General features: G+C 31.4%; 1 protein-coding gene across 2 annotated transcripts in view; it reads left to right on the top strand.

The window, feature by feature from the left end:
* Positions 1–21,918, top strand: part of LOC145243478 (clavesin-1-like) — a 173,038-nt gene that overhangs the window by 137,477 nt on the left and 13,643 nt on the right. The window contains exon 6 of one of the 2 annotated variants that reach the window (XM_080106417.1): positions 7,310–8,774. The exons of the other annotated variant lie outside the window; for it this stretch is intronic. Coding sequence (XP_079962543.1) covers positions 7,310–7,376 — 67 coding nt within the window. The 3' untranslated portion in view covers positions 7,377–8,774. Of the gene's footprint in view, positions 1–7,309; positions 8,775–21,918 lie in introns of those variants that run through there. 2 annotated transcript variants of the gene reach the window in all.

Raw genomic sequence — 21,918 nt, 5'->3', positions numbered from 1 at the left:
GGCCTTGACGGACTGAGCATACAACTCTCTTGCGTTCTTTATTACTTTCTTACAATGGTTGCTGGCAGTCCTGAAAGTGGCTTTAGTTTCCATACATCTATTACGTTGGAAGCAGTGGAAAAAGTGATTTCTGTGCGCAATAGCAGCAGCACATTCTGGAGAAAAACCATGGCTGGCTGTTAGGTTTTTGCTGGAACTTTTTCGAGGGTATGAAATTGTCTATACCTACAATTAACCATTCTGTTAGGTCTGATACTATAGACGACACATCCTTTTTAAACATAGAACGCAGAGGAAGGTCCGATATAAATGTACGGAAACTATCCCAGTCAGCCATAGTGTATCGATATACTGTACGATGGAGAGGTACGTCTGAGGACTTATTACATTTAATTTTTAACTTAATTGATACAACTGAGTGGTCGGAAGATCCAAGAGGAGACAGAACGGAAACTGAACATAGTTCAGGGCAAATTGTGAGAAAAAGGTCTAGGAGACTTGCATACTGGCCGTCATTGTCGGGCACACGGGTGGGTTCGTGAACAATCTGAGTGAGGTCATAAGCAATGGAGAAATCATGACAGAATCTCCCCTCATCATCGGTCTTGTTTGAGTGGGTCAACCATTCCACATTGTGAACATTGAAGTCTCCACATACGTGAATGTTAGCTCAAGGATATGCTGATAGAACTTGGTCAATTTTCTCAGATATGCTTTTAAAGATAGTAACTCCGCTGTTATGGGGGCGATAGAGAGTAAATATAAATGCCGTAGTGTGAGCTAGTGCTACTCGGAAGCACATATAGGGTAAGTTAGGATCTTCTCTGGAGATGTCCCTACCACATGGAAAGCCATCTTTTATATAGGCACATATTCCATGCCCATGGCGATCTTGGGGGTCAGATTTGGAAGTTAGGTTAGAGTATCCTTTAATTACGAACTCATTTAGGGAAATAGTCTGTCCAATTCCAGTTTCGCTTAAAAATAAAAGGTCTGGTTTAGTCTCCTGTAATTGGGCTTCAACCTCTGGAAGGTTAGAACGTAGACCCCTGATGTTGGAGAAGGAGACATGGTAGTGGAGGTCTACGTTGGAAGTTTCAGATCCGGGTTTAATCGTCTATTTTTTATTGAAACTTGTCATGATGGAATTTTGGAGTTTGTGGACTAGGTCGTCAGACTTGCTTAGAGCAGGACAGAGAGGGGAAACAAAGAGAGAAAAGTAACGAAGAATTTTTTTTTTTTTTTGTAGCACATGATAAGGTAAAGCCGTAACAATTACCCACTAGTATGGCATCGAGAGGCCCCACCAGAGACTACTGCATGGTCCAGAATCCATTCACCAAATGGCAATACAGCAGCCCCAGTACTTTGCGCCTGCTGATAGGACAGCCTCCTTAGTGGTTAATCCAAGGTTCGGGTCCCTGACTATCAGGCGGATAATGTCAGCCCAGATAAAACGTTTACCTCCAGCACCCTTACTAGTGACATGGCTACAAGGATAGACATAGAACAGAAAATTTCCACCATCTCTGTCGACTGTTCACGCAAAATACTGCCAACCTAAAATACAGCTTTTTCTTCTCCCTTTGTCAGAAAAATCACTCATTAAAGAAATGAGGACTGAGTGACAAATAAAGAGAAGCGAGAGTAACGGGAGCTGCCGACAACGCTTCCACAAAACGTTTTCTACTCTCCTTAAAAAAAAAAAAAAATCTATTAAGTATTGTACTTAAAAGTCCAACTGGCGTGTTTTTTAAAGGGAACGTATGGTGATAGATTCACCTCTCACGAATTAACAATGAATACAATTTCCTAATCTGTTCATGCAATAAACATGGTAGATATAATAAACATTCATGACGAGAAAATGCTATCATTAAATAAAACAATCAGGAGATAAAAATATAAATTAAGTACTGAAATAGAATGTAGTTATTAATATTAGAAATTAAACATAAAAATTAAAATACACTTATCTCGAACACGCATTCGTCTCCAGAATGCAAACTGATTTGAGAAGACTTTTAGCTTTAATATCAGCGTCCCAAAAGATTTTTTTTTTTAATTAACCGTTAAAACAAAAACGTGATCGCTTTCTGAATTTTTGAGAGTGACGTTTAAGAAATTGCGATATAAGAGAACAGCGAGGGTGGGGGGACTCTCCTGAAATTCAACTAGTGCCGTTATAAGTAAATTCAACATAAAATAAAAAAAAAAAACAGAAATTGAGGAGGGGGGGGCTGAAAGAAATATAAAATGGTTGAGTATGCTATCCTGAAGATCAACTTGGTAGATATAATAAACATTTATGACGAGAAAACGCTATCATTAAATAAAACAATCAGGAGATAAAAATATAAATTAAATACTGAAATAGAATGTAGTTATTAATATTAGAAATTAAACATAAAAATTAAAATACACTTATCTCGAACACGCATTCGTCTTCAGAGTGCAAACTTATTTGAGAAGACTTTTAGCTTTAATATCAGTGTCCCAAAAGACTTTTTTTTTTTTTTTAATTAACCGTTAAAACAAAAACGTGATCGCTTTCTGAATTTTTGAGAGTGACGTTTAAGAAATTGCGATATAAGAGAACAGCGAGGGGGGGGTGTCTCCTGAAATTCAACTAGCACTTTGAAGATAAATACATTTCAAATTGAATCTTTTACCTTTATTTCTAAAGCCTCTAGTAAAAACATTTCGTTTAATAATTTTCATGCCTTAGATGAAATGCTTTTCTAACTTGTACATATTTGCATATATATATATATATATATAATTATTTTTTTACTATAATAATTAAATACCTACAGACACTAGTGTTTCATCCTTTCGGGATTCTTCAGTGCAGGGTGTCACGATTACTACCAGTCGAACGATTCGAACCCCGCGACACGAGACATCTCTGGCTCGAATAGCGATTATATATATATATATATATATATATATATATATATATATATATATATATATATATATATATATATGACCGGCATTCTTTCATTTATGCAAGTTTCATTAAGTAATATCTATAAGCAATTCCTGCCTACATATTTTGTTTCTGATCCTTTCTAATTTTCTTATTAATTTTCTTGTTTATGGTAAGCAACTATGGCATCAACCAGAAACAAGAAAACTAATACGAAAACGAGAAAAGATCAGAACCAAAATATATAGACAGGGATTCTCTCTCTCTTTCTCTCTTTCTCTTTCTCTCTCTCTCTCTCTCTCTCTCTCTCTCTCTCTCTCTCTTTCTCTCTCTGTATATATATATATATATATATTTCAAGTTAAAGGTATTCAGGAGATAAAACCCACGAATTAAAACAAAGTTATTAAGAGTGCTCAATAAAAAGAGCAGAGTATAATATTTTTATTTTTATAGACAGATATTACATAGTTGCTACACTGAACATGCTAATGTTTCGGAACGATTGGTTTATTAAAAAATCAATCGTTCCGAAACATTAGCATGTTCAGTGTAGCAACTATGTAATATTTGTCTCTCTCTCTCTCTCTCTCTCTCTCTCTCTCTCTCTCTCTCTCTCTCTATATATATATATATATATATATATATATATAGGGTGGCATAAAACTCACACATTGGTTTGTTTAGGTAATAAAAACTTCAAGATTTAAAGTAATTTACTACTGTTTACTTATAAATAATACATTTACCTGGTAATTTTTTACATTAGTTTACAGAAATTATATCCTTTAAATGGCCGCCATTTTCAGCTTCATAAAGGCGGGCTATAGTTATGGCATTTTCCGTTACATTGCTTAAAATAACAGGCTTTGGTTTTCGGATTCTATGTCTTATGTTGTTTTCAAGTTCTTGAATTGTTCTTGGATTTTTCACGTACACTCTTTCTTTAAGATAACCCCAAGGGAAAAAGTCAGGGACTGTCGAACCCGATAAACGTGAAGGCCAGTTAAAATGAGAAAATCTGCTAACGAAACGCTTGCCAAACAATCCCCTTAAGAGCGCCATACTTTGACGGGCAGTGTGGACAGTCGCTCCATCTTGTTGGAACCACATTTCCAAATTGTCTTAAATACCTGGCCTTAAACAATTTTCAATCATTTGTTGATAACGCTATGCGGTTACCGTCACCGCAACACCTTCTTTGTTTTCAAAGAAATAAGGACCTATCACTCTTTCCGAGGTAACACCGTACCATATGGTACATTTTATTTGATGCAATTCATGCTGATGAACGGTTCTTGGATATTCGGCAGTTTTGCTTATTCACGAACTCGTTCAGATGAAAATGAGCTTCATCGCTCATTATCAGCTTATGGATGAACTCACTTTGTTCTCTGGCTAATTACTGAATGTGAACAGCATAAGCTAAACGAGATTGCAAGTCTGTGTGTTGCAATGCCTTTACGATTTTAATTTTTTGAAGTGACCTTCTGAACATCCCAATCTGAGTGGCCCGTCTTCGAGTTGAAGTGTTTGGGTTTGCAGTAATGTTGTCCTTTACGAGTGATACCTTTTCAGTTGTACGTACTGAATGTGGTCGTCCAGTTCGTGGAAGATCACTGAGTGAGCCTTGCTGCCGAAACCGTTTCACAAGACGATCAATTGTGCTCTGATTGGGAGCTTGTCTGACATTATAATGCCGACGATAGGCTCTTTGAGTCAAGATTATGGAACAATGATTTTCGAAATAAAGTTCAATAATTTTGGTTCGTTGCTCAGTGATAAATTAAATTAAATTAAATTAAACTTTGCCATGATCAATTGCCAATGTTTTATCTGCAAAATTCTGAAAAAAAAAAAGAAATATTTATTAAATGTGAAAGTTATTACTGGGGCTGTGACAACAGCATATTCTTTTTATTCTTCTGACTCTCGAGTATATATCCGATACGGTTAGTCAGAGTTAATCAACCGAGAACCACACCAGTCTATATAAAAACATATAACATATTAACGGATATATACTCAAGAGTCAAAACAATGAAAAGAATATTCTGTTGTCACAGCCCTAGTTATTACTGATTCAAAATTATGCGTGAGTTTTGCGCCACCCTGTATATAGGCATTATATAAAAAAATGTCCTGATATGAATTGGTTACGATGGTAACGGTCTCGTCAAGGGTTAAGTAATGGCTAATGTGATTAAAGAACAGCTAATATAATTAAATAAATAGAAATAAGAGGTATTAGCAAAGATAACATCTGGCAAATTGACACTAATTAAATCATATCATCTCTTGTATAGACAGGTTATTCCCACCTTCTTAAAATATATAATTTAAGTATGGAACTAGCCATTAGGCTACATTTAAATCTTTGTTATAAAAAATATTCATTTTTATATGCATTTCAATATGTGCACATATATCGCAATGTATTAGTTTATAGTTTTGTGTATATACATAATTGTAAGTAACTTTGACTTAGTAGCAATATTTTTGAAGAGTTTATAGATATGCTATTGTCTTTCTTTTCTTTAAGAAAAAAGACCCTAATTACTGGGTATGGATATGTAATTTTAGATACGTTGAAATATAGGATCGATGGTGAAATTTCAATATAAAAAGGTCTTTTTTCCCCCCCTAGTAATTTTTATGTGAGGGATATGTGAGGTTAAATATTAGGAATATTTATCATTTGTTTTTAGTAGGATATATGTGGGTAGGTATTTATTTGCTTCCCCACGCAAGCAAAATATGACACAAGGTCGGTTTTATGTCAGGAAGGGGAAGAGGAGGGGAAGGAGGAGGGGAAGGTATATATAGGGTTGCCCCTACATGAACCAACAACTAATTGCCACAAGGGCAATGCTCTCAAAGTGCAGCATCCGGGAACATATACTACACTTTGAGATATTAAATTCTTTATTCAAGCTAAAATTACAATGTAAGTCTCAACTGAACAAAAACCTTAGGCACAAGGCCACTTTGATCTCAGCCAAAAGGCCGATTAATGGAGGTGAGGATATATGTGGGTAAATCTGTGATTAGGTTTTGAATTACCTATGATAGAAACGAGATGAGTTTCACTCTAATGTGAAAGGGAAAAGAGGCGTCAGAAAAGAATATTAGCGGAAAAGTGGTAATGGCCTGTCTAGACATTAAATGGTATCTTTTAATTAGTGTAAGTTTGCTAAATGTCAATTTTGCTAAAACCTTTTCATTAGCATTATTTTTTTTATTATATTAGCCATTCTAAAATTATATTAGCCATTATTGAACTCTTGACGAGAGGTTAACTTCGTCAAAACGTAGATCGATCTGTGTAAGGCCTTTTCTGATGTTTATAGAATTTTGCTTATAAAAGTTCTACATATGTATTGAGCATTTTTTACAATTATTGTTGTTTTAGATCACTATATTTAAAGTTTACAAATATATATATATATATATATATATATATATATATATATATTAATTGCAATCGTCACTGATGATTGCGAAAGCATGAAACACTAGTTTCTGTAGGTATGAAAAAAATTATTTATAATGTCTATATATATATATATATATATATATATATGTATAAATTATAAATAATTATTTTATATATATAATCTAATGTATATATTATATATATATAATCTAATGTGTATATTATATATATAATTTAATGTATACATTATGTATAACTTAATATATATATATATATATATATATATATATATAATCCAATGTATATTATATATATATATATATATATATATATATATATATATATATATATATATATATATATATACATATAATCCAATGTATATATTATATATACATATAATCCAATGTATATATTATATATACATATAATCCAATGTATATATTATATATACATATAATCCAATGTATATATTATATATACATATAATCCAATGTATATATTATATATATATAATCTAATGTGTATTATATATATATATATATATATATATATATATATATTCTAATGTATATACTATATAATTTGATATATATATTATATATATAAGCTAGTGTATATTATATATATATTCTAATGTTATATATATATATAATCTAATGTATATATATATACTCTAATGTATATTACATATATAAAATCAAACATATATAAACTAAAATGCATATATGTATATATATATATATATATATATATATATATATATATATATATATATATATATATATATATATATATATAAACATATAAATATATAATCTAATTTATATATATACATATGTCATTAAATTTTATATATATATTTAATGACAACATTTTTGGGAGTTGCAATAAATAAGCTTATAACTCACCTATTCTTTCTTTTTTTTTTTTTTTTGTAGCGAGCAGGACTGTGGAGACGTTTCATCAAACCTGCAACTTCAACTCCTCTATTTTTCTACTTATTGATTGCGAGTCCAACACATTTGATAACAATGTCGATGTAAATAGATGAAATTAATAATCTCATTTGCGTCTTGTGCGTCAATCAATGAATCGCGATGCTTTCCATCTTCTGTTCTTGTAAAATACTTGCAGTCAGACAGCTGACCTCGTGCACTTCTCAGTTGATTACAGCCAAGTGTTATAAGGAACTATGCAACTATAGCGGATGTTATAGGGACTCTACAAGGTGATTGGGAAATAACTTCCTATTATCGAGTGCTTGTAATTTATTACTAAAAAAATATATAATTCTTACAAGAAATGGATATAATAAGAAAGTGTATGGCATGTGATTTCATTTAGAGTTCAATATGGGTGCCAGCATTCGGCACCAGCTTTTCAAGACACCTGGCAACCGCATCAATTAATTTAACAAGGAACTATTCTTTTTCTTTTTTTTTTTAATGAGTCAACACTTCCCTATTTGAAGATTATGGTTAACGAGATGAATAGATTGACATATAAATTGTGATGAATACTATGAGAGGATTTAAAATCTTCACATATCACCAACTCTAAACAACTGCTGACCAAGAAAACAGTATTTTTTCTCCATAGTTAAAAATATCACTCATGGAATATGATAACTAAAGGAAAAAAAATAATGGGGCAGTCTCACAACTCTCTCTTCATCCCATCCTTGTAGGAATTATATTTCTTATATATGAATAAAAAAAAAAACAGTAGATGTATGTGTGTGTGTCTGTCCGTCTGTGTGTAAATGATTTTTTATATAACTCGCTCGAGACAAGGCATGAAGCCACTCGATGTAAGGAGTGAACACGAACGAAAGCTGGTTATTGCAAAGAAATGAGATGTCTATTGATCTTAGTCTTTAAAAGATCAAGGCTGTAGGTAGAAGGAAAACAGCCGATAAACTCTTAAACTATTGGTCACATGACATTGAAATTAACAAGAAATAGCAATCATACACCAAGGATGGTTTATAATGAGCAAAATATTTGTTTGTATGGATGAATAACGTATACAGACATATATCGGCAAGTTGAAATGCAAACTGTTCATTTCAACTTGCCGACATATTTTTACTTCTTTCTGCGCATGCCCAAATTAGATTCATTTTTTCAAGTTCAACTTCAATATTAAATCTTTATTTATAAACTGTTCATATTTTTAGACAAAACCATATTTTCTTTAGTTTATTCAAGTGATAGATGAAAGTACAGAAACGTTAAAGGAACCTCATCCTCCCCATGTTAGGAATGGCTTTCTAAATAACGTTATTATTCAGAAATAATTATTTATTAGGTTGGTGCAAAAATAATGTCGACATTATTTTTTGCACAAACCTAATAATAATATTTCCTTTGAGTATTTGTAAAAAAAAAGAAAGAAAAAAAACATTCCAACTATAATGAATATATTTGTAATAAAAATAAAATTAAAAATTTTGGCGCTTCTACACTATTGGGACGAAATTTCGGAAATTGTAATATTGAATTTCACATGAAAACAATGGTATCTACGTTTTTCTCATATTTTTAAGTTGATTATATCCAAAAATGACGAAAATCGATAAGGTAGAACATTATTTATAAAAGAAAATAAAAAATAGAATTTGATGAAAACGATTGTAAGACACAGGAGAGTTTAAAAGGGAGGTAATTTTCCGTTTTGATTTAAAAAAGATGGCGGGAATTTTTCATCTGCTAACACGATTAAAGTTTTTTTTTAATAATTCAGTCATATTCAGGTAATTTCGACAGCATAATTTGGAAGCTACCATTGTAACTTATTAGAATGAACAAAATAAAATCAGTTAAAACCATTGTATTTTTTTAAATCTGAAAACTCCATTTATCGTCTACAAAATTTTGTCCCAGTTCTGTAGAAGCACCAAAATTTCCAATGAAATGATTTACTTTTCTACAATTTCTCATGTGCTGACCAAGATTTTCGTATGTGTAAAAACATAGAGAACTGATTTTCACAACTCACCGATGACTGCGGAACACATTCTTAGCAGAAAGTGGCAAATCTCGGTCATTAAGCCATTTTACCCTATTTTCGCATGACAATGATATTTAAACTTAATGCATAAAATTTTAAAGACAGCCAAGTTTCTGGATAACCAGAATATAGACGACTTTGCAATTAGCTAGTTAATATGAACGACTTTACAGTAGACTATTGAATATGAACGAATTTACAGTGAGCTATTTAATGTCCAATTTTACAGTGAGCTATTTAATATGGACCACTTTACAGTGAGCTATTTAATATGTCCAATTTTACAGTGATCTATTTAATATTCCCATTTTACAGTTAGCTATTTAGCATCAACGGCTTTAGAGTGAGCTATTTAATATGGCTAAGTTTACAGTAAACTGTTTAATATGGCCGACTTTACATTAACTATTTAATATGGCCGACTTTACAGTGAACTATTTAATATGGCTGACTTAACAGTGAACTATTTAATATGGCTGACTTAACAGTGAACTATTTAATATGGCTGACTTAACAGTGAACTATTTAATATGGCCGACTTTACAATTAACTATTTAATATTGCCGACTTTATGAAAAACATTTTATATTTTGTTGATTTTATCGATAACTTGAAACGTGATTGTCCTTTTTGTGAAGATAAACGCCATAATTTTGCTGACTTTATGGAAAGTTTTGTAGACAAGCTTGTCTTCATTGGTAGCTTATTAAATATGGCTAACTTCAAAGGAAGCTTTCGAAATACTGCTGAATTTTTAAATCTTTGTAAATATGAATGACTATGATGACAAACTTCAAATATGACTGATTTTATTGGAAACTTCTCAAATGCAGCGGACTTCTTCTTGGTTTTCTGGTTAGAATAACATTTTTTAAGATATTCTAAGTAGGATGATCCCTAGAGTAAATGTGGTATTGTGGTGTCTACAATCATCAGATCATATGAATTAGGTGATTCTATTGTTGGCATTAGTTTTCCCGATATTTCTCTAGTAAGAATTCTACCTAGAAAGATATAGGGTACTTACAAGAGGGTCCACGTGAAGGTAGTTACGAGAGGGACCAAGTGAAAATGATTTTGTGGAATGAAATAAATTCGAACTTGGAACATTCTTAGAATGGTTCAATCCTCAGTGCGGGTGACACTAAAAATACAATTGCAGATTACTTAGGACTACTACTTAATTATTGCTAACAAAATGAGAGTATGCTATCCGTGTGGATTGAATAAAAGGGTTCTGTTGGAAATTGTGTGCAGATTTCTGAGTTCGACAGAAAGATTTCTGAGTTTGACACGATACATCTGAAGAAGGCCAGAGGTTACATTGACTAAAATGTTGTAAAAATAACAATAATAATAATAACAAGATGAGATCGGTAGTCGTAATAATACATATTATCAATCCTCATCTTAAAAGTTCAGAAACAAAATAAGCTTTATTATTTCGTTTTCTTAGATATAGGAGATGGCGTAAAATCGTGTTAAAGATAACTGATTTTATCAGCCGCCATCTGAATGGTTTTATAAATTTTGTGGGAGGGTGTCTTATTTTACATCTCTATTTGCTATAAAATCACCCAAAATTCATATAAGTAGTTTCTAATACGCATAATTATAACCTGAAATAAAAATTAGAAAAATGAAGAAAGAAATCACTGTAAAGGAAATCTTACTGAAATAAAATTATATAGTTTGTAGGAAACGGACATACGACTTGTTAAAAAAACCCTGATAACAATGGCGACAAACTAGACGATAAAAATAAGACAGAGCGATTTTAATAGAAAAAATGTCTAATATTAAAAAGACTCTGTGTGTGTGTGTGTGAGTTCTTTCCTTATGGACTCGAAAACGGCTGGATCGATTTTTATGAACTTTCACACGAAGGCACTTTATGTGCCTGGCAGTGTTCTTAGATAGGTTTCTCTGATAAGTATCGATAATCGATAATTGAAATAATCTAATGAAAGAAGGAACAGGCGATTTTGACCAACGTTAACACCTTACACAGCTTAATATCACAAGTGCATTTGAGAAGTTTTATCACCACACAAGGCCCGACATATAAAATCAACAGTAGGTTCTTTGATATGACAGGAGTGCGTTCGAAATGAATGTTTCTGCTTAAGGCACGATAGCACCATGTTACTTGACCTTTTCATTTTAAACTTAAATTCAAGCCATTATCACCACACAAGCAGTAAGGCCAAGCATATAAAATCAACAGTAGGTTATTTCATATGACAGGAGTGTGTTAGAAATGAACGTTTTTGTTTAGAGCACAATTGAACCATGATACTTGACTTTTGCATTTTAAACTTTAATTCAAGCGATTATATATAAAAATAGTTTTATAAAATCAACAGTAGATTCTGCAATGTAGATTACAATGTATTGTGGATTAAGTCACTGCGGGGAGGCATGTGAAGCTTCCTCCCACTGCACTGCAATGGCTCCCCAATTAGAGCAGGCAATCAATCAATTTGATTGAAAAATAGGCGGTTTCACCCATTTCGATGACAATAAAATATATGGGAGGATGAAACATTTGTTGATTATTATTTAATCCTGGGCAACGTCGCGTCTCCCTGCTAATCTCCAATATAACTGAATTCTCAGGAAATGTCTGAAATTCTGAACTATACGATAATTTGTGTTGTCTCTTAATCTGAATTGAATTAATTCCTCTTTAACAAGCATCTCTCCTCGGCGCCAATGATCTGTTGGTGAAATGTGCAATAAGACTCCCTGCATGGCTGAATGGTTTTTGTTGTTGTTTTTTTTTTTCATTTTATTTTTTCTCAATTTATTTATTCATTTTTTATTTGCCTCAAACAAGGCATATTACTACTGTGATAGATTTTAAGGGGGGAGCAACCTTGGTGGGAATTGGAGCAGCAAGATGTATATATATATATATTTTTTTTTTTTTATATAGGCATCACCACTTATCAAGGCCAAGAGGCTACTCATGGATAAGGGTTAAAGAGTGTACAGTAGAAATTGGACAATATAGAAATCGTTAGTAATGGAAATTCGGTAAATTTGTTGACTTATATGGAACGGCTCTTCAAAAACTTGTTTACGTTAGACTTGAAGACAAGCATATTGTAGTCAGCTGGAAAGCAGGAAAACGGAAGACAATTCCACAGGCGTGCAGTTCTAAGAAAGAAGCTTTGCTCATGGAATCTACGTTTAGGTTTAGGTACAGATAAAGAGTGGGGGGAATTAGTGATAGTGTTTTCTGCTAGACGGTGTTTCTTGTGAAAGTTTGGTGAGGGGACCATAGATTGGAGCTCAATTTCTGCGTGTTAGTACAGTTGTGGAAGCAAGAAGTTGGAAAGGAATTCCAAAGTGGTATATGAAGGAAGAAGAATCGGGTTAGAAAATCCTCTGGCATCTAGGATCCCTACAGTGAAGGGGTGGAATTTTGCTGTTGGTCAGGTGGTTTGGGGGTCATTTTCATTGAGGAGTTGCAAGTGCATCATCGGAGCACATGCCACGAAAGTGTTGCTGTGATGTGACAGGGGTTTGAAGTTGGCAGACATTGCGTGATCTGTTAGTTTAGAAATTTCTTTTTTGCACTTTAGGGAAAGGCTAGTGGTAGATGCACCAGCCCAGATGTGGCAACAATGCTCCATGCATGGCTGAATAGAGTTCATTCAGTTGAAAAAACGTAAATTTTTCATTATCTCCTGTCTGCTTATCCTTTGCTGCAAACTTTGAGCGATGCATTCTCGTAGATTTCCTTCTCTTTGTTGGAGTTTCAATAAACACCTCTTCTTGTATGAAGTCAACACACGCTTTTAATGTCATTTGTGGCCGTTCTAGAATTTTAACGAGATATGAAGTGTTGTATATACCTTCTATTAATCAGAGTTAAATTAATACATCTTCAACCAGTATGATCCAGATTATGAAGTTCATAATATCTATTCGTGTCTCTTAACCTGCATAGATATTTTCTGATCGGTTAGCCAATTTCTCGTTTCAATATTAAATTTAATTTAGTTTGTTCTGCTATGACCAATCTTTTTTATGGTTCAATAAAAAAAATAATAATAATTCTTTGGCTTCGTAAAATGTCAGGTCTTCGATTTCAGTTGGATATTTAGTTTGTTTTTGTTCTAATGCGTCATCAATTATCAAGACCTGAAGGATAAAGGTCAACGGGTTTATCAGATATATGGGGAGACAAACACCTTAAGGATTGAAGGTGATGGTTGAAGCTAGGCAGAATTTAATTATCTGAGATGACAGCGCAACAAGAATTTGTTAACATTGGACTTAAAAACGAGCATGTTGTAATCAGCTAGGAAGCATCACTGTGATATTGTGTTCCACAAACGAGTAGTTCTTGCCAATGACATTAATGAAATCTTCCATTTGATTTTATATCATGTGGTAGTCAATGATAAATCGATGATTTCTTTTTGTTCTCCTGGTACATCGCTGTCTTGTAAGTATTTTTGATTTGTGTTTTGATGCATTTTATTCAAACTTCTGCTGTTGATCGACGCTATCATCGACGCCATTTTGTTATGACGTTCAAACTCTGTTGTTCACTTAGCAACGTGCTAAAACTGACTGCTGGATTATGTTGTACGTTGACTAGTTACAGGCATTTATTTCATGACTGTATCAACCAATCAATTATAATCGAAAATTTTAGGCATCTTTTTAAGAATAAAATATTGCTAATTTTTTTTCACGGTCCATTTTATGGTAGTTTTTTTTACAAGATCTACTGATTTTATAATAATTCTTGAAGAATACCCGTCCCAGGACAGATAAATTAATTCCCCCAAACAGAGCAGTTTTGAACCACTTTTGTGCCACTTTACAAAGATTAAAATCAAGATATAATATTACTAAAGTTTATGTCTAGAATCCTCATTCCAATATTATATGATTTCGATTCTAAAACATGCCTAAAAATTGAAGCTTAAGCTTATGTGAGTTTACAAAAGAAATTGGAATTCAGGGAATCTTGCTTAATTAATGCTTAAGGACTATGGATCAAATTTAATGCAAATCTGAAATATTTGAATTCTCATATGGGGGGGGGTAGTTCTCATATCATGCTCCTTAAAACACCCTTAAAAATAATCAAAAGAAACAGAAATTTGGGAGTATTTATTAATTGATGTTTAATAACTATTGTTATAATTTCATAAAAACTAGAAGTATCTCAATTTTCATACTGAGCTTTCATCCTCTCTTTGTCATAAAACTAAATAAAACTCATATTACCAACCCTTATGCCTAGCAACTTTGTTTCAAATTTTATAATGATCGGTTAGTTAGTTTAGAAGTGGATCCTATGCATAGAAATACATAAACATATACTACACATACCTAACTTTATGTCAATCGGAATATGGTAGGTGTAGACAATCCATGCGCCAACACCTTCTCACCACTAAAAAGTTTATTTCATTTTGTTAAATTTGCAGCAAATTCAACTCTATGCAATCAGAGCCGCCTAATCCCCTCCCCTCGTATTTCCTCCTGTGTCTGAAAACACGCTATGCGACATACAAATATATGTGTGTGATGTTGCCAAGCTTATTAAAACTCTTGATACCAGTAAAGCAACTGACCCCAATGGCATTCCAATTATAGTGCTCAAAAAAGTTTCAACCAGAACTAGCCCCCATATTTACAAAACTGTTTAAATGTTGTCTTAAGGAGAAATGCTTCCCAACACCATGGAAAACTTCATCAGTCTGCCTCATATTTAAAAATTCAGGTGATTGGTCATCTCCCTCTCAGTACAAACCAATCAATCTCCTGTGCATCATGAGTAAACTGCTGGAATCTGTACTAAATAGAGAAGTGATAAATCACCTCAGCAGAAATAACCTCCTCAGTGACATGCAATATGGTTTCCACTCATCTGGATCTATAGGTGTTGTGCTAATAGTTATTTCTCACAGGATAAGTGAATCTCTCAATACGGGCTTTGTTTCTCGGGCAACTGCTTTTGACATATCAAAGGCTTTCTATAGGGTGTGGCATAAAGGCACAAGATCTTCAGCTACTGAATAGCTGGAAATTTATTTTCAATTATTAAATCATTCCTCTCTGATAGATTCATAAGAGTAGTGGTTGATGGGCAGAAATCAGAAGCTCACAGTATTAATGCTGGCGTCCTTCAGGGGTCCATTCTAGGCCCAACTTGATTTTGGTCAATTTTTCGATATTTGTCGTCTGAAGGGTTGAGCTTCAAAATGATACTGATTTTGTGAAAATCTGTTGCCTCTGTTGAAAGTTTTTGAAAGATATACATACATACATACATACATACATTTAAACAGATTTTTACCCTTTTATTATTATATTATAGATGTCAGCCTGTAATTGTGTAAGGATGCTTATGCAGTATAATTCGATATTCAGAAAATACTTTTTAAGTAAAAACGCTATTACATTTGGAAGGTTCCTTTTAGGGGTTCCAATGTGGGTGAAGTATTTTTGCGATGAGCCGATTTTAGTGAAAATTGTTTTTAGATTCATCATTAAATGTGAAAAAGCGAAAGAAATATTATAAGAAAAACACAAACAAAATAACGAGTTCCAAAGCAAAAATTCACAAAAGATATATTTTCCATAAATGTTTAAAATGGAAGTTTACATCAATAGCAGAAACATAGAATGTTCGTCCTTGTAAAAAAAAAAGGGGGGGGGGTTCTTTAGCTGGCATATCGAAAAAGTCAGTCAGTAATTTAAGGGCCGTGAATTATCCACAGGTCCGAAAATCGTAATCCAAACTTCTCCACTCAATTATACAAATTATATTTTATTGAAAATTATTAATAAGATTCAATGTTCATTTGTTTTCATTGTAGAAAGAAAGTTCAGTGAGAAAAGTTGGGAATGTTTTAATGAATATGTTTATGTATTAGTTTTTGATGAACATATGATAATGAAAGAGTTAATGAGTTGTGTGTCTGTGTGTTCGTTAATATCTGCGTGCGTATGCTTATGACTGTGTGTGATTGAGTGAGTTAAGACGACAGCAGTTCCTAAGGCCTGAGTAAGGGGCAGAGAAGAAACTGAGTCAACGCCAATCTCAGATCTGTCATAGATTTCGGCTCAATGATATATTGAAGAAAAATCTGTCTTTTTATGGCATTCAGAATGGATTGAAAACTCCCAATTTTTTATAAATCTGAAGAAATGCATTTGAGTGGTTTTTATTTGATTTTATTGATTCAGGCGAGTTCATGTGCAGAAAGACTTGTGCAGAAACGAGTTTATGCATTTTTTTTTTTTTTTTTTTGCGCTAAAGTGTAAAAATCACCATCAAACATTACATGCCATGTTAAAATTAGGAAAAGTTTCAAACATGACAAAAAATGGTAGAGTAGAACGATCTGCTAGGACAATTTTTTTCAAAAAACAAAAACAAAAAAAAAAAACATAGATATTAGCAATCCACCATTTTCTGTTTCGAAAAGGTGGATTTTCAAGAATCTATATATTAATACCGTAGTACCTTTAACGTACGTAAGTGTGTTGTGGTTTCCAGATTATAAATTATTTGATCGAGATATCCTATTTATTAAAAAGGAAGATAGAAAGTGATAACATACTACAAACTTTAAATTAGTATATAGATACGCTAATTTAATCCTCTTTTTTAATAAATAGGATTTCCCGATCACCGAAGCTGGAATGTAAAAAAAACAAATTTTAATAAAAATATGATGTCACTTTTGGGCCATATATGAAACTAAAATATACCTTCTTGGTCTTCTGGCTAGGATCCAAGAGTAGTATCTGTTCTGTCTAAAAACGGTATAATGATATTGTACGTTTTCCGTTCATGCTGGGCGTCCATACAATGGAAACATGTCATAGATTCCTATAAAGATATTGGAGATAAACCGTAATAACAATATATATTCTGACACTATATTAAACAGATTATTTAGATAAATACTTTTACAGTTTTAACAAAAGGGATACAATAATATTACAGGGTCTCCATTCACACTGAATGTCCACAGAATGCCCAGCAGCAATGAAAGACGCTGCTGTGTAATTTCCACAGCTAGTTACAATGGACCAAGTAAAGATTAGATACCCCAGTAGCAGAAGACAAAGATAGGCGCATGTTTCAAGTGACACTGATTGTGCGACCTTGACATTGCCGTTGGTTGTTTGTAAACACGTCAAATAGCAGACATGCCCGAATGTTCGCGAAAACTTTTTACGATTTAAAAGAAAAAATATATATTTACAAAACATTTTCTTTAATATTAAATATTTACAAAACTTTTAAGGATTAAAAAAAATTTTTTTTCTATTTACACAAAACATTTTGTGTAAGTAACAAAACGAACGTAAATTTAACAAAATATATTAAAATAAATGGGTGTCTTTTTGAGTTTGTTTTTTAATATATTTACAGAACTTTAATAAACTAATAATAATAATAATTATAATAAAAATTAAAAACAATAAAAAGAATGAACCACATTAATTACAAAATATTAGAAACTGAACATTTCGGACGCTAAACTTACTTGTATTTAATTTGTCTTTATGTTGAAGTAAACAAATAGCAAGTTTTTTTGTTTTTTTTTTAAATAAAAATGAAAATTATAAAAAGATTTGTATCTTGTAATACTATACTTCATTTTTATAAAAATAAAAGTTATAAAAGATATGTGAATCAAATATATTTTTTAAAATCTCGATTGTTTATACTTGTGATTTTATTATGCATAAAAATTGGCTCGGTCTAGAAGGATTTCTCCTTTTACTGACCACCTACATACATCGCACTCTAAATAAATATTGAATTGTATTAAAAACGCACAAAGAAAGATAAACACACACACACACACACACACACACACACACACTGTACATAAAAATTAATCTTGGTCGCAAAAATCCGAACAAGTCAGTTATTTTATATTTGTTTCTGCCATTAATAAGTTTGGTTATGATAATTTCATTTAATTTTTTTTTTAATTGGGTATTTTTTAATTGACATCATCCGAAATTCTCAGTTATAATGTCGGTTTATTTATTTATTTGGTATTATTTTACGACCTGTCCCAGCGTAGTATAAACACCTCCAACCACCCCATGTTAAGAACGGCTTTCGGAATAAAACCTCCCCACGTTAAGAACAGCTTTTGATGTTGGGGGTGTTATTCCGAAAGCCGTTCTTCACATAGGGAGGTTTACCATTTATTTATTATTATTTTATTAGTTTTATTAAAAAGTTCTGTAAAAATATAAAAAGAACTCACTCAGAAAGACACTCATTTATTTAAATATATTTTGTTTAAATACGTTCGTTTTATTACTTACATTAAGAAGTTTGGTGTAAATAGAAAAAAGATTTTTAATCCTTAAAAGTTTTGCAAATATTTAATATTAAAGAAAATGTTTTGTAAATATATATTTGTTCTTTAAAAGTTTTGTAAATATCTTTTAAAAAAATCTTGCTCGCGAACATTCGGACATGTCTGCTATTTGACATGTTTACAAATAACCAATGGCAATGTCAAGGTCGAACAACCGGCGTCACTTAAAATGTGTGCCTATCTTTGTCGTCTGCTACCGGGATATCTAATCTTTACTTGATCCATTGCATAAAATTCAGTCCATAGTTTCTTCACTTATATTTTTAGAATGCTATTCAAATCAATATAAAATTTAAAAAATAAATAAATAAAAAAATGCGGGTTTTACATAATTTTTACTAACCACAAAAAAGTCTGTCTGCACAAAAACATTGAAATAGATTATTGTCAAAATCATAGACTGTAGTTACCTCCCCTGGATTTAAAAAAGTCTCCTAGATTAACAAATATGATAACACTGTATAATTTGATACATTTCATTTTTACTTATAGTTATTTTTCTACTTTGTCATTTTTTTTGAATTTTTGCTTATTTTTGACGTGACACATAAGTATACAATATTGTTTTTTACCTGAAATGTTATTTATTTGAAATCGAATTATACTGCACAAGCACCTGGCTAATTTTAAAAAAATGTCTGTTTCACATTAATTTTTACCATTTTTTTAATGTATTTTTATAAACATAATTCCAAATTATATCCCAAAATTCGGTAAGTTGTGTAAAAATAATTCTGTGTCGGCAATAAAAATGTTTTTTGTTAAATATTATGACGAGGAGTCATTTCGACTTAAAAATTATTTTATTTTAAGCATTTTAAGTTGGAGAAAATCACATTTTAAATGGGTCCAAAGTCCATGTACCAGTGCCATGATAGCAGTAAATTGGCTGCTCAAAAAAAAAAACGCCAATTTGATGACCTAAAAAGCGAATTGTTGGAATATGAAACGAAAAACGCAACGAGGCAAAATTGGAAGTTTGAAAATTGGAAGCTTGAAAATTGGAAGTTTGAAAATTGGAAGTTTGAAACCAAAATGTAAACTGAAAGAACACTTTGAGAAACAACCGTAAAAATATTTTATTGGAAATAATGTGTTAACGAAAATAATTTTAGGAAAAGGAATTGATTGTCATTTTACTTAAATCTTTTTTTTAGATTTAATGTTTTTATAAAAATATTTTATGTACCAAAAACAGTTTTTCATAAAAATATTTTATTTAAAACAATGTGTTAATAAAAATAATTTATTTAGAATAAATGACTGTCATTTTAATTTTTAATAAAATGTTTTTAGATTATGTTTTTATACAAATATTTTTAGAATCGATTTCTCGTTTCATTCCGCTGATAACATTTCGTTTTTTTTTTTTGGTTAGCAAGGTCAAGGCTTTTCATGAAGTTCAAGGTTTGATAACAGACAGCCATCTTAGTGTTGGTTCACGGACTTTGAACACATTTAAAATATAATTTTCTCCACTTAAAATGCTTAAAATAAAATAATTTTTAAGTCGAAATGACTCCTCATGTCATAATATTTAACAAAAAAACATTTTTACTGCCGACACAGAATTATTTTTTACAAAAAATAATCACCACGCTTACTTTGGAGATTACCGCTTGGAAATAGATAGGTGTTAGGGTTTTTTTTGCTGAAGGAGAATGGGGGGGAAAAAAACAAATAAAAAACAAAAACAAAAAAAACAACCGACTTCCAAGGGAAATAACTCCTGTATTGTGTAACTCTTCATAAAATTCAGTCCATAGTTTCTCCACTTATATTTTTAGAATGCTATTCATATCAATATAAAATTAAAAAAATAAATAAATAAAAAAATGCGGGTTTTACATAATTTTTACTAACCACAAAAAAGTCTGTCTGCACAAAAACATTGAAATAGATTATTGTCAGAATCTTAAAAATATTTTCAAATTCCAGAAATGATTGTCTTGTTCTGCTGACAATTTTATAAAAGTAAAATGCAAAAAAAAATAAAAATAAAAAAATTAAAAAATAAAGAAAAATCTGTTTGATGTATGTACCCGTGACGAAATGAAAAATATCATATTCCAAAAATCATGTAAATTGATCAAATAGTTTTATTTTTAAATAAGAAAATCAAATGTTATGAGTAACAGAAGTGAGACTGTCTTGTTCGCCATTTTGAAAACAATCTTTAAAAAAACGACAAAAACAAAAGATAACTTAAGAATTGAAACTTGCGAAATTTATGGTCTGATGTCTACAAATTCTCATTAATTACTTAAAAAGGGTGTTCTTTTTAAAAATAAAACTATTTGGTCAATTTACATGATTTTTGGAATATGATATTTTCATTTCGTCATAGGTACACACATCATAGATTATTTTCATTTTTGTTTTCTAATAAAGGGGGAATTCTGAACAAGAACTCCAAAAAAAGAATATTTTCAAACTGTTTTCCAAATGACGTGACAAGATTGTCTTTTTTAGTTTAGCCATAAAAGTTGATTTTCTTATTTAAAATAAATGTGCTTGATCAATTTACGTGATTTTTGGTGCATGATATTTTCCTTCTGTTACTTGTACATGCATCATACAGATTTTTCTTTGAAAGGAGTTGTGTTTGAAGGCTATATCAATGTGGTTCGTAGGAAACACTGTGGACACGAGTTAGTATATAAAAGAATAATGACAATATTTGAAGGAATTTTCAATAATTTAAAATTATATTATGTTTATTTACCAACATAATGTGTTGTGCAAGATGGTAGGCGTTGATGTCCCTAATTTTCGAGAGTAGTATCTCTTCTTCAGGAGAGAAAATAAAAAGAAACATATACAACTGTTTGGCGAGGCTTGTCTTTTGTCTGTATTTTTAAAAATTTATTTCTTTATTTCCGGGAGTCAGTGTCACAGACTGCCTGTCAAATCAATTTCCAGGATAAGAGTTTTAATAGATATTAAGTATTGTTAGGAATTATTGTAGATTTTTCTTTATGTTTGTTGTTTGATGTAAGGAAGAATCCTGGACGAGCACCTAAATTAGTATACAGAAATGATACAAAAAAATGTAGCTTTATGAATTTTTATAATTTTGAGTACTTTTGGTTTGATTTTTCTTAGTAAATAGAGCATTTTTTTAAAATTAAAACTGGAGATAATTT

This window comes from Euprymna scolopes, chromosome 22 (assembly GCF_053919585.1).
Source record: "Euprymna scolopes isolate OS-2025 chromosome 22, ASM5391958v1, whole genome shotgun sequence".
Lineage (NCBI taxonomy): Eukaryota > Metazoa > Mollusca > Cephalopoda > Sepiida > Sepiolidae > Euprymna > Euprymna scolopes.
The sequence above is the reverse complement of the archived record's forward strand: the minus strand, read 5'-3'. Positions and strand labels throughout refer to the sequence as shown.